This window comes from Dermacentor andersoni, chromosome 9 (genome assembly GCF_023375885.2).
Source record: "Dermacentor andersoni chromosome 9, qqDerAnde1_hic_scaffold, whole genome shotgun sequence".
NCBI classification, from domain to species: Eukaryota; Metazoa; Arthropoda; class Arachnida; order Ixodida; family Ixodidae; genus Dermacentor; species Dermacentor andersoni.
Window position 1 is genome coordinate 110,837,481 of NC_092822.1, and position 14,018 is coordinate 110,851,498.

Consider the following 14,018-nt stretch of genomic DNA (forward strand, 5'->3'; position numbering starts at 1 on the left):
ACTACAATCCAAAACGCCCTTCAACAGCTGGCATGTTTTCCGGAATGTCCAGACGGGTGTCCAGACGGAGTCCATTGTGGCGTACGCGGGGATCCCGCTGTGCCCTCTGAAGCTGGCGATGTTCTCGCTGCCTATGTCACTGGAAATCGGCGGTGATGTAGCTGGCTCGTGGACAACAATTTCAGTGGTGCTCCTTGAGTGTCCGTATAATTAAAATTGTTTATTGCACACAAATTGCGAGTTTAAACGGCACCGACGATATAAGAGAAGGCGTCGATGAAAACTGTGTGGTAATTCTGATAGCTTGGTGCTCACAGATATAGCGAGTTTGGGAAATACGTACCACAACCAAGCATGTTCGAGTGCACCAAGCGCCGCGTCTTGCTTGCATTCTTCTCTGTACCTCTCTGCGTTTTTTGTGGCACGAGCACCGACGGACACTTTTGTTTCTTGCGCAGCGCTTCCGGTTCACTCCCGAGGCGACCGGCAGGAAATACAAAATAAATCAGAAAAAAAAAAACTGTACTGTACAAAATTCATCGGTTTTCTCATAGATGTGATATCAGAGCATAGTGTTAGCTACAGGTTGAATTACTGACGTACACGGAATAACTAGAGTTAATTAGAAATCACAAATTACCGCACACCAAAGCACAGAATTGTAAGCTTTAGAGGCTCGCCACGTGAGCTAAATTATCTGGCGAAATTCCTGGAAATCCGTAATTAGAAGGCGAAAGCAATTACGTCCGTAGTCACTAATGACACATAGGAAGGTGGCGTGACATTTACCCGCTAATTAAATAATGGTAAACAGTTGCATCCGAGTTTGGTTCTTGTGTTGCGTTGAGTTCGGTTCTTGTGTTGCGTTCGCCTAAAGTTGACCTAAAGAACACCAGCGCCGAGGTGCGAGTGCCACTACGGGCCACCTAAGTCAAAGATTGGGGTCGCCTACTATTTTTTTGCGCATACCGTGGTTTGCATCCGCCAACATTCCCCAAATTCCTTAATATCCGACGCGAGAATTGGGCAGCGATACCCGTAAATATTTCTTTCAAGTGTCGTGTCTGTCGCACTTACATTACGGCGTTTACTCGCCACAAAAAGTCGCCACAAACGAAATGTTCATATGTCGGCATCAACGATTCGTACCTACCCCTTCAGTATGGGGATGATATCCGCTGAAGAACTCAAGCACACTGCACGCACTCATAAGGATTTCAAGAATGAATATTGTGAACTGAACTTGCAGTTGAAATCTTTCTTGAACGGCGTTTGGCGACTTATGATTTATAACCAAAATTTATGGCTAGTGCGGTTTAAAGTTCGCTTGAAGAATAATGTGTACAAAGTATGTTCTTGCTAAAAACATGACCGTTTTGGGTGACCAGGGAATCGTGTTCCAGCAAAATAGGCGTCTTAAACTCGAAAAACAAAACCCTCCTAGGTCCGGCCCCTCCCACCGAACTCCGGGTGCCTTCGTCCAGCGTCAGCCAAGTCCTCCTCCTTATCTACTGTCCACGGCTTCTAGGCACCCATACTGTTATACTACTTCACCGTTTGTGTACGCGTTGTCCGCGTACTGAATGCACTGCTAGGGAGTCAACATCTCTGGCACACCACGTGCTTTATTTTGAGAACGAGTAACAAACGGCGGGAATTGTTTTGCGTCGACGCAGAAGCTCACTGACAAGGAAGCTGGCCACAGTGTCACCAAGGGTCGTCAGCGTGTATTAGTGCACGTTGTGCTTCGTGCCAGGGATCGTACGAACCACAAGTACGTAGCCTCTGGCGTCACGCGCGTGTGCAGTACAGCTCGTCACTTCCGGGTCTCCTCCGCCGGAGTAGCAGCTTTATTCTGCAAGCAATTTTCATGCAGCGTTTTAATACGAAAGTAAATTGTGCCGATAAACGTTCCCAAACTGCACAGTTGGTCATGAGAAACGCCGTAGAGGGAATCTCTGGAATTCATTTTGGCCACCTTCTACCGTACCTTGAACCCATTGCGCGGCAGACGAGTGTTTTTAGCTTTCTGCCACCCTTGGAATAGGGCAGCCGCATCAGACGTCAAACCTGCGCGGCTTCGTGTTCAGGAGCGCAACGTCATATTCATTGCACCGTACTGTGGTTTGCGTTGTTGTGAAGGAAGAAAGAGCGCTTCACTTGAAGCGGCAATGATCTGCCGAGCTATGTGGTTTATCAGCATCTGGGGTAGCTCCCGACGCTCTTGACTATTGCTTCTTGAAACAGTCTAGTTGAACTGCACGAAGGACAGGACAAGAAATGAACACGCGACCGCGTTGCTTCTCGTCCTCAATTTTGTGCTGTTTAATGCTGTTATAATGCACCAGCTAAACCGAGCAACAACCCTATAGTGGTTCTTATTCTGGTATACTAACCGAGGTACACAACCAGAACTTAGCCCTTTTCAAAAGAATGAAAAGAAAGTAAAAGAAAAAGATTGGCAGTTACTTCGCCATGCGCTAATGATGATGAAGGCTAAAGTCTGCATGCTCAAGGGACATTGATCAAGTTACTTTGTCATTCTCATTCGAATGCGTTGTTACTTCCTATTATTTCTTTTTTCTTTACGTGTTTTTCTCTTTACTAATTGCTTTTCCCTTGTTCTGTTTTTATGTCATCTGGCCATCACCACTCCTTGTGCGTGGTTAATGGCACGTTAAAACGGTCGCTACAAGTCTATGAAGACCATGAAGACACTTACCTGCCCAGGTTCAGTGAATGAATTTCTTTTTATGTTAACACTGCATATCCCGTAGACCTCATATTTGATCACTAGATGAATTAATAGCAAAGCTCGTGGGATTGACTCTCGACCATCACGTTGTGAATTGGTGTCCAGCTTGGAGAAATAGCTGGTTCACACACACCTCCGAGGTGGGTTGGGGCTTCGTGTTTTTCTTAAATACCACCAGAGGTCGTGAGTTCGACTCTCCACCTTCACGTTGTGAATTGGATTCAAACTTGGAGAAATGATGGGTTCACCCACATCTCCGAGGTGGGTGGTGGCTTCGAGTGCCCTAATTAACTTCGTCTTAAATAACACCAAAGGTCGTGAGTTTGACTCTCGACCTTCACGATGTGAATTGGAATCCAACTTGGAGAAATGGCGGGTACGCCCATATCTCCAAGTTGGTTCACCTGAATTTTAATGCCAGAACATGGGAGATCGAATTTCTTGACCTGTTAACCATCTAAGGCATTCGCCTTTAAAAAAAACAAAAAAGAAGGAAAGCGCCATTTCTGCGCGAATGAAAACTGAACCTGAATGAGACTATTTCTTTTACTCTGGAACCAAATCTATAAAGAAAAGGTATCGCATTAAACAAAAATTGACAGTGGGACACCAACCCCAATCCGTCGCGTCACCGTGGCGGAAACTCAACTGTCGTTCGATCAGCCGGGCTGGGTTGAAGCTGAGCCATACTCGGCGTTCTGCCAAGCACGTCTGGCCAGCGACAGCGAACTTGGACCTCGGTCACTTACAAGGCCGAGGACGCACGCCGTTATCCCACCGGCTAGCGGATTCAAATTCCGGCAACGGCTTTGTGGGTGCGCTGCCACACACACCCCGCACACCTAATCTAGCTCTAGAATTCAGAGCCACCACCTGGCCAGCGCAGATCAGAGTGTTTCGAGTCACGCGGTCACGGCTCTGGTTAAAATACGACGAGTCATTAGGCTATAAATTTATATGGTACCCGCGAGATGTGCATGTGAATCGGTTTAAACAAAGCCTTAATTGGATTCTTCGAGAAACGCTGTTATTGTTTAGCGACCATTTGCAAGTATAGAGGGCACATGACCTAGCAGACGGGCCCAATTTTATAGAGAACCGTTTCGCTCAATCAAAACCTGTCACTCTCGAACATGCGAATCCCACGCATGACGAATATGGAATGACGACAACGGGCAGACGACGGAACGATGACGACGGCATCGCAGCGAAAAGAGAGAGAAACGATGAAGGAAAGGCAGGGAAGTTAATCGAGAAGTCGCCCTATTGATCATCCTACACCCGAAGTGGACAAAGAAAGATGATGAACAAGATATGAATGAATGAAGTCTTTATTTTAAAGAAGGGCACAGCTCTAGGGCACTGTTTGGGACTAGGAAGGAAAGGAATGTGCGTTCCCGGATTGTTGGCTGAAGCACATCTTCATCAGTCTTCGAACTTCCGCTTTACGCAGACTCAGGTGCACGTACAGTTCCGCCGCTCTCGCATGGGCTGGCTACACAAGTTGAAACAAGCAACTTCGCAATATGTCGCAATGGCTTTCTGTGTTTCACGGTAAGTTTGCATTCCAATTCTCACCGTTCTAATGTCTCCGTGTAGTAAATGTTGAAGGTTGGATCTCCCTTGTGAGAAAGCTGCACAGCTCCAAATGAGGTGCTGCAAGTCTCCTCTGCATGACTCCTGGAAATGTGTGCATAGGGTATAAGTGTTCGAAATCGTAGCTTCTCTGGGTTGGTGCCATTTATTAAGTTTATGTGGTGTGCATGCAGCGTTCGCCATAACCTTATTCAAAAAAACCTCTTTTGTGCGAGTAAGCTCGCCGTTGTCGTCAAACACATGTACTGGTGTAGCTTCTAATAGCCTTCGTTTACTCTCTGCTTTCATTTTAGTGCGAATGTAATGCATAAGTGCTCTGCTACGAAAGCCTTCGGCCAATATCTTTAGGTATGGATATAGGTCCGCGGGGTTTTGGTCGAAATAGAGTGTGGGAAGTTTCCCTCATCCGTGCCTGTGTCTCCGGTGACCATAGGATTTAATATCTGTCCCAATGTCCTGGGTTCTCTTGAGGTTTTTTCTGGTGTCGCTGGCCACAGCATCATCTGTCGTAGGCACCATTAACTTGGTCACCGCTTCGTACGGGTCAGTAAGGATCCTATAATTATTTACAACACTCTGCTTTACAATGTCTCCCATGTCAATGGGAAAGGTGTTGACCGCTCCCCATATAGTTAAGTGTTCAGATTGTAAGGTTGCACCCCCAGGAAGCTCACATGTGTGATAGCCACTGTGTTGGGGTGCAGATGTGCTAACTGAGGACATGCTTGCTATGTTGTTTGTGATTGTAGCATCCATGTAGATGTCAATGGTGTGCTGCGGCGTTCTTGGTTCCAATCTCTTTTCAAATATTTTTCTACCTTCCGCGTTTCATTCCACCCATACAGGACATAATCAATGAAGCATGAATTCGACTGCGATCCCCGTTGGAAAGCACGACTAAAGGAAAACAGATCATGGCATGGGAAAAACAAGTCCATGGGAAGACAGAGCCCGCGGAAGCGACCATAACGCCACAATTGGAAGCACCTCTGGGCATACGGAGGCAAGATAGGAAAAATAATAAAGGGCCTGTCAGGGGCCTGCTAACCCATTCGTAAATTAATGTTCGCTGACAGTCAAAAACGTTCGTTTTAGAGACACTAACGATATTTTGTCGATTTTAAAGCTGCTAGCTATACAGAGTTTTGAAACTCTAAGACTTGTTCCCTTAGCGGGCAAAAGCTGATTATTAGTGGAAAAAATGTCACCTCATTGTGTCTTCACAGATTCCGAGCTGTCTTCCCGTATTGCGGCGGTTCTGGCGCCTCGAAGCTCGATAATTGTTTGGGTATATTACACAATACGCCGTAGTCCTTCTTTACGGAGAAACAATTACCGGGTGGCGACACTGCCTTGATGTTCCCTCACGGACGCGCTACGACGTCGCTGGTTATCACGGGGCCCACTCGAGCCTAGGAATTTCTTTATCGGTAATCCTGAACTACACTGCATTTCAAAAAAGCCCAGGACTGGGAAGCTTTAGCTCCTGCACTGTTATCTAAATACATAAAGAAAACAGAAATCCTTTTTTGCCGGCAATCATTACACCAAAATTCATAAGGTTTGTTGCATTAAAAAGGAACAGGTAGAGTCTAGGGACTGTTGAAAGCCGAATTTTGATTCCGGCTGACAACTTTTTCTATAGACACTGTTTTAAAAATTCGTAATATTTAAGAAAATTAAACTATCGCCCTTATAACGGTGTAACTCACCAACAAAAAAGGATAGAAAGATTCGTATATATCGTCGCCATCCTAGGATAAATCGCGAAATTATTAAATGAAACGTAAAGTGAAGCGATTTAAGGAAAAATACACCTTGCCTTCAACTGTTCCACGTATTAAAAACTCAACTTGTCCCAAAGTCAAATACAGCAAAGTCTCATTATTTTTGGTCCGACGCTTCCCCAATTTATCAGAAATGATCTCACAAAATTTTTGAATTTTCTAGGCAATGATATTATCAATTGGCCGAAATGCGAATTAATTAAAACGTTGTAACCGACCACACCATCATCACGCACTTGTATTTTCTAAGCGTGTTTCTTAAGGAGTGGGCAACCACAGCTGGAATTGCAATTGAAAGTCCTAGTGAGGTTCCAACTGTTTCTGTGAACGGTGTTCAATTCATTATAAAAGCTGGAATTCCAATTACTTCATCTTGTGGCAAGTTGCTTGAACACATAGTGTCTGGCTATCTAAGCTCCTACCTTATATTTTATCACCTGTGCAACATGGCTTCCGGAAATAAATGTCCACTGTGACGCAGTTAGGACAGTTAATGATGGTACAGTTGTGCTTGATAAATCAGGCATCATTGATGTATTTATTTAGATTTCCGCAAGGCATTTGACACAGTTCAGCACAGTAAACTTATTTATAAACTAGAAAGAATTGGCGCGTCCCCACTTACTTTGGATTAATGCTTATTTAAAACACAAGGCATAGTACGCACATGTTAATGGTTGCAAATCTGAAACCCTCCCAGTTACGTCAGGCCTTGTGCGTATTAGGCCCACTGCTTTTTCCAAAAATGTTTCTGTCAGGATTTTTGCAGATAACTGCATTCTCCTTAGGAGCATAAACGAGCAGAATGATCATTGCATCTTACAAAAGTCGCTATTAGCCGTTCATCAATGGTGCTGTAAATCTAATATGCAACTTAACCTAAATAAAACTGTCATGTTGCGAATTTCGCATAAAGAACAAGTTTTTTCTTTCTTTTAAAGCCTACTAAATCATTCTGTTATGGAGGACACACATAATAAATACTCAGGGACCACATTAACAAACGATTGAACATGGGCAGCGCATACTTCAGTCATTTGTTCTTCATCATTTTGCAAGCTGCGCTTTCTGAGACGGAAGCTTACAGGTACTCCTAGTAAGCTTATACTTCTTGCATACATATTTTATTAGATTGAAATTTGAGTTCGCATCGGTTTTACGGTGGCCGTTCAGAAAAAAAATGATATTTACCAGCTTGAGATGGTGCAGATGTAAGCGACAAGGTTCATTTATAACAAACCCAAAGGTTAGATTCACCCACGACATTAATGGAAACCAGTGACATCCCATTACTAAACGTACCCAGGAAAATGTCCCGTTTGTTGTTCATGCAAAACCTTTTGACACAAAAACTAAACATAAAGCCACTCACAGTACTTAGACAGCTATCGTCTTAACGAACACACCACACAGAAAGTCGTTTGGCCGAACCAATTTTCGCAAGAACTGAAACACTGAAAAACGCTTCTTCCTACGGACGATTTCCGACTGGAATTCTCTTCCAGGGGCCATTTTCCAGCGCTCGCTTTTTCTTAAAGCTCTAGAAACGGAATTTGTTTGAGTGAATGAGACACACACACACACACATATATATATATATATATATATATATATATATATGTGCTTCAACGCATAAAACAGCGGTTTCGCATAAAGAGCGGCCAGCTGGTTGATCAGCCCAGCGTCGTCCTCTTCTTCCGTCCCCCACTCGGGACCGCAAGCACGTTCACCGGTCTTCGTTTTCTTCATCCGTAACATTCCTCTCGTCGCAGACGAAGCCCGCTGGGCAAGTCAATTCATTCGTCTTGACGTGACCAATTTTAGGCGGGCGACATGGACCACTTGGGTCTTGGCAGCTCTCCTACCACTAGCCGTGGGGCGAGCTATGTTATAGGTGACTTCCGTGAGTCATTTAATAATAACAAACGGTCCATCGTAGGTAGCCAAAAGCTTTTGGCATAACCCGGGCTTCCGAACTGGAGTTCACAGCCAGACTAAATCACCAGGGCGATAGGTTACGGGACGGTGGTGAATGTCGTAGCGTGCTTTTGATCTGTCCTTCGATGCCAAAGGGCGCAAACTAGCAATACGACGGGCTTCTTCGGCAAGGCAGAGAGTCTCGGCGACAGTGGGATTTTCGTGAATACAGAAGGGAAAACAGTGTCGATTGTCTACCGGGGTGGCCGTGCGTAGGGGAGGAAGAAAGGGCTATAGCCGGTAGTCTCATGCTTGGCGGTGTTCAACGCGTACGTGAAAGAAGGCAGTACGTCATCCCAGTTCTTGTGGTCAGATGAAACATACGTAGATAGCGCGTTTACAGCTGTTCGGTTGGTGCGCCCCGTTGGCCCATTCGTTTGTGAATGGTATGGTGTCGAGGGACGCAAGTGGGATTCACACAAACGAAGCAGCTCCTGTATGACATCCACTGTGAATTGTCGTCCACGGTCGCTCATGATCACGCGAGGCGGACAATGTCGCAGGATGACATATTGCAGCAGGAAGGTTGAAACGTCAGTGGCAGTTGTGGAGGGCACGGCCGCCGCCTCGCAGTAGCGTGTGAGGTGGTCGACGCACACAACTATCCAACTATTTCTCTTGGCTGATTTTGGAAAATGGCTTACGAAGTCAATGCCCACTTGTTGGAAAGGCGTGCTTGGAGGCGGGATCGGCTGCAGAAGACCAGCTGGAGCAGTAGAAGGCCGTTTGTGGCACTGACATTGCGTGCAGCTGGCCACAAATGTCTCAACAGACTGTCGCATTCCAGGCCAATAAAAGCGTTCCTGAATCCGGCAGAGCGTCCTCGCCGAACCTAAATGACCAAACGTAGGGTCGTCGTGCGTAGCACTCAGAATCGTTGTGCGAAAGCTCTCCGGTACCACTAGGAGTAAACGTGCGGCAGTGCTGGAAATGTTCATCTTATACAGGTGTCAATCACGTACACAGAAACGAGTTGCTGTCGTCGAGGCGGTCGTAGCGGTGAAGAGCGGTGCTAATTTATCGTCTTTTCGCTGTTCGGCTTTGAAGCATTCAAAGTCAGGAAAACGCGGCGACACAGAAGCCACGAGGTGATCGAAGTCGTCGGCGTCAAAGTCCGAAGTGCTAAGTGGCATACGCGAGAGGCAGTTCCCATAAGCGTGTCGTCGACCGCTCTTATAAGATACGGTGAAGCTATATTCTTGCAGTCGGAGCGCCCACCGCGCAAGGCGGCCAAGGGGGTTACGAAGACTCACAAGCTAACACAATGAGTGGTGCTCGGTGACTACTGTAAAGGGGCGTCCATATAGGTTAGAACGAAACCGCTGAACCGCAAATATTACCGCGAGGCATTCTTGTTACGTGAAAGTGTAATTATGCTCGGGCCTACATAATGAGCGCCTTGCATAGGCGATCACGTGTTCGCGGTCACCGTAGCGCTGAACAAGGGCGGCCCCAATATATGTGCCACTGGCATCCGTATGGAGTTCCGTCGGAACTGAAGGACTGAAGTGTTGAAGAACCGTCGTGACGTCAGCAGAAACTTTTACTCGCGAAAAGAAGAGTCGCACTGCGGGGTCCACTCAAAGGGGGTGTCCTTTCGTAGCAGGCATGTCAACGGATACGCGACGCCGGCAAATTTAGGAATAAAGCGGCGCGAATAGGAACAAAGCCCCAGAAAACTGCGGAGCTCTTTGACAGACCGCGGTGCACTGAACGCTTCAACGGCTGCTGTTTTCTGGGGATCTGGACGCATGCCATCTTTATCGACAAGTTGCCCAAGCACAAGGGTTTGGCGGTCTCCGAAGTGGCATTTCTTAGAGTTTAAAACTAGACCAGCGTTTCCGGTGCAGTTCAAGACAATATTCAGACGCGATTTGTGTTCGCTGAGGGTGCGGCCAAAGATGACGACGTCCTCGAGGTAGCACATGCAGATGTTCGACTTCAAGCCGCGCAGAACAGTGTCCATTAATCTCTCGAAAGTTGTCGGAGCGTTGCACAGTCCAAATGGCATCACATTAAATTCGAAGAGCCCATCAGGGGTTACAAAAGCAGTCTTCTCCTTGTCGTCAGGATACATCAGTATTTGCCAATAGCAGGATCGTAAATCTAATGAGCAAAGTAAGAGGCGGAATGAAGGCAGTCTATTGCGTCATCAACAGGTGGGAGTGGGTACACGTCCTTTTTTGCTACAGCATTCAAATGGCGATAGTCAACGCAAAATTTCCAAGATCCCCCTTTTTTTTGAAACAAGAGCAGCTGGAGCTGCCCACGGACTCGCTGATTCATGTACGACTCCCTTTTTCATCATTTGGTGCACTTGTTCGGTGATAATCTGGCGTTCTGATGGTAAAACACGATATGGCTTTTGTGTAATCAGAATTGCCGTAACCGTGTTGATAGTATGGCGCGTTCGAGACGCAGTTATTGCAGGTATTTTTTCCTTCTGCGCAAAGTCGAATACCGAAACGGGCTTCGCAAGTACACCCACTAAGGTTCGGCGTTCACTCGTGCTGAGAATTTATTTACCCCCGACAAAAGGGCCGTTTCCGAACTGTGGTCATCAGGTGCTTCCGGCACTTCTGTTAGTTCAGCCACTGATAAGGACGCGTGTTCCCTGGCGAAGGCTAATTTCATGCCATCTGGTAATATAACTCGCTCCTTAGAACAGTTTACGGCCCATAAGCCAGTGCGTCCGCCTTTGATCGACACCACACAATGTGGCACCAACACATTCTTCTTCACACAGTTAGTGAGTGAGTGAGTTAGAACTTTATTGAGGTCCTGAGGGGAAATCAATCCGGCGGCTCCACCCAGGTCGGGGCCGGTAGACGGAGTTCTACGGCGACGGCCCGAGCCCTCTGGACAGCCTTGAACTGAGCGATGAGCTCTGTGCTTCTGCGCGCTGAGTCCCAGGAAGACTGGGGGAAGTCCGTGCTCGCGTTACCAGGGCACAGCCAGAGCATTTGATCGAAGTTGTCGTATTCGTGGCCGCAGTGTGGGCATTCAGTAGGAAGGTCAGCATTGATCCTGCAAATTGTTGTTGGTGTGATGTATGTCCTAGTCTGCAACTGTCTGTAAGAGACGGCCTGTGCTTTTTTGAGCTTAGGGGGAGGAGGAGGGACGAATTCTTCGTGAAAACTTATGATTTCAAGTGATTTCGTGGTATAATACGAGCGGGTCGTTTTTGTCTAGGTGCCCCCAGGCTGAGTTGAAGCGAGAGGGCAGACCGCAGACGCTGATGTGAGCTCTCGCGCCAGTTGGTGTGCCCGCTCGTTCGGATTGCAGTCAGGAGGTCCGGAAATGGTGCCCATGTGGGCCGGGAACCATGTGATGTGTGGGGACGTGAGGTTGTCTCCTCCCGTTTCTTGGAAGAAGATGGTGTTGATAACCGTAGCTCCTTGCCTAGTGACGAGGGCGGACGAGATGGTTCTAATAGCTGTTCTTGAGTCCGAGTAAATGACTGATGCTCCTTTGCAGGTTTGAAGGGCCACCGCAATGGCCATTTCTTCGGCTTCGTGAGTGAAGTTGGTAACTACCGCGGCTGCGTTGACGAGTGAGCCATGGGCGTCCACCACGGAGACCGCGTAGGCGCCTCGATTCCAATATCTGGCCGCGTCAAAGAAGAAGACTCGCGTTTCGTTACGTTTGATGATGTCAAGGATTGCCTTCGCTCTCGCTCTTCTCCGCCCTTCGTTGTCGGTGGGGTGTATGTTTCGTGGGATGGGATTAACGGTTATTGATCTTTTGGCGTTTGTGCATAGTTGGGATTTCTCTGGTGACATGAAGAGGGGCTGTATGCCTGCTTCTAGTAAAATCTCGATGCCCGGCCTTGTGAGTGATAGCCGACTAATTTGGGAGTTTCGCTGTGCCTCAAAGAGTTCGGTTGCCTTGCTGTGTAGCACCAATTGGAGGAGTCGTTCCGTGCTAGTGTTCCTAGGGAGGCTTAGGACCTTTTTCAATCCCGTTCTGATTAGTGTATCAATTTCATTCAGCTCCGTCTTCTTCCAGCTGAGGAAGGGGGCGGCGTAGGGTACGTTGCTGATGTGGAATGCGTGAAATGCTTTCATGAGGTTGTCCTCTTTCAGTCCGTCCCTTTTGCTGGCGACCCGTGATATGAGCCTGGTGAAGTTGAGGGTGCTCTTTGTGATGCTTTTTAGTGCCTCCGCATTGTCATTGCTGTAAGCCCCAATGACCATGCCCAAGACCTTGATTGTGTTACACCTGTGGATGTTTCCTCCGTCCCTGGTGTGTAGGTGAACGGGGAGGGAGCTAAGGGGCTGTCTCAGCCTGGGGCCTTGTTTGCACAGAAGGAGCTCCGATTTGCTTGGGGAGAGGTTCAGTCCCGTGTTCGCAAGAAAAGCTTCCATGGTGTCCAGCGCTTGCTGTAGGTTCTGCTCCAGAGTGCCTAACCGGCCGCTAGTGGACCAAATGGTGATGTCGTGGGCGTAAATCGCGTGCCCTACCCCCGGGACTTTCGAGATATTGTTTGCGAGATCATGCATTGCGATGATGAAAAGAAGCGGCGAAAGCACTGACTTGCAGGGTACAGATGTTACCTAGAATGTGCTTTCTGCTTCTCATTTGTCCGACGTTTATGGTGGCCGTTCGGTTATCCAAAAACGATCTTACGAAACTGTGGAAATATACTCCGAGATCTAAAGTGGAGACTTCGTTGAGGATGTGCTCGTGCCTGACCGTGTCGAAGGCCTTGGTTATGTCGAGCGCCAGGATGCCTTTTACATCCCTGGATTTGTTGTCTATGACGGCGTTCCTGATGAGTAGCATGGCGTCCTGTGTGAATAGTGTTTTTCTGAAGCAGAAGCATTTGTGGTGGAAGAGGCCGTTTTCTTCAATGTGCTCTCCAATTCTATTGTGGATGGCATGTTCTGCGACCTTCCCGAGGCACGACGTAAGGGAGTTGTTCTCAGATTCTCTGCATGAAGTGGTTTTCCGGGTTTGGGGATGAGGACTACATTGGCAGTTCGCCATTCGTCCGGCACCCGGCCTTCAGCCCATACCTCGTTAATTTTGCTCGTAATGATTTGTATGGCTTTGTCATCTAGATTTCTTAGTAGTTTGTTAGTCCGTCTGGGCCGGGGGCCGAGCGTCCGTTTAGTTCATGAAGGGCGTGCACAATCTCCGAAACTTCGAATGGATGATCCAGCGATAGTTGAAGTGTCTCCTTATACTCGCGTGTCGGGTCGTCCCACGGGACAGATTTGCGCTCTACTGGTAGGCAGATGTCTGCCAGGGCGTTAGCAAAGTCCCGCGGACTCGTGTCTTCTTTCGTGGGAAGATGAACGAGCCTTTCGAACGTTAGTCGGGCATAACTCTTGGCCGGTTTGTTGTTCTCGGCGAATAGATTCTGAAGAAGGCTCCACTTGCTACCCCTGCTCATTTTACCGTTCACCTCATTACACACTTCATCCCATTGCTGCGCATTCAACTTTCTGGCATGTTCTGCGATCTCTTTGTTGATTTTCGTTAAGTTAGACCTCAGCCTCCTGTTTAGCTTGTGCTGTTTCTATCTTTCTCTTAGCGCGTTCTTGGCCTCCAGGAGTTGGCGAGTCTGGAGTCCATGGCTGGCACCTCCAGATCCACGCTTAATTCTTTAGAGGCATTGGCCACCGTAATTTTCAGATTTTCCAGGAGCTCTTCGAAGGTTTCTCCTTGTTTGACCGTATTACGCCTCATTCTTCTAAAGAGGTCGCAGTCGACGTAGGTGTAATTCTTGGGAGAAGTGGGTGTGATGCGCACGTTGTTTTCTAGGATGTAATGATCACTGCCAATGTCCTCTTACAGGTTGTCGCACGACCCGTCAGCGTTTCTGAGCAACGTAAGCTCCGGGGTGGTGTCCCTCTGAGCCAAGTTACCGCTACGCGATGGAAACGTTGAGTCCGTGA

At 47.6% G+C, this 14,018-nt stretch overlaps 1 protein-coding gene across 1 annotated transcript in view; it reads left to right on the forward strand.

The window, feature by feature from the left end:
* LOC140213343 (uncharacterized) overlaps nt 1–11,672 on the forward strand; it is a 32,158-nt gene extending 20,486 nt beyond the window's left edge. The window contains exon 3 of the mRNA XM_072284595.1: nt 11,593–11,672. Coding sequence (XP_072140696.1) covers nt 11,593–11,672 — 80 coding nt within the window. The remainder of the gene's footprint in view (nt 1–11,592) is intronic.
* Nucleotides 11,673–14,018: the final 2,346 nt, after the last annotated feature.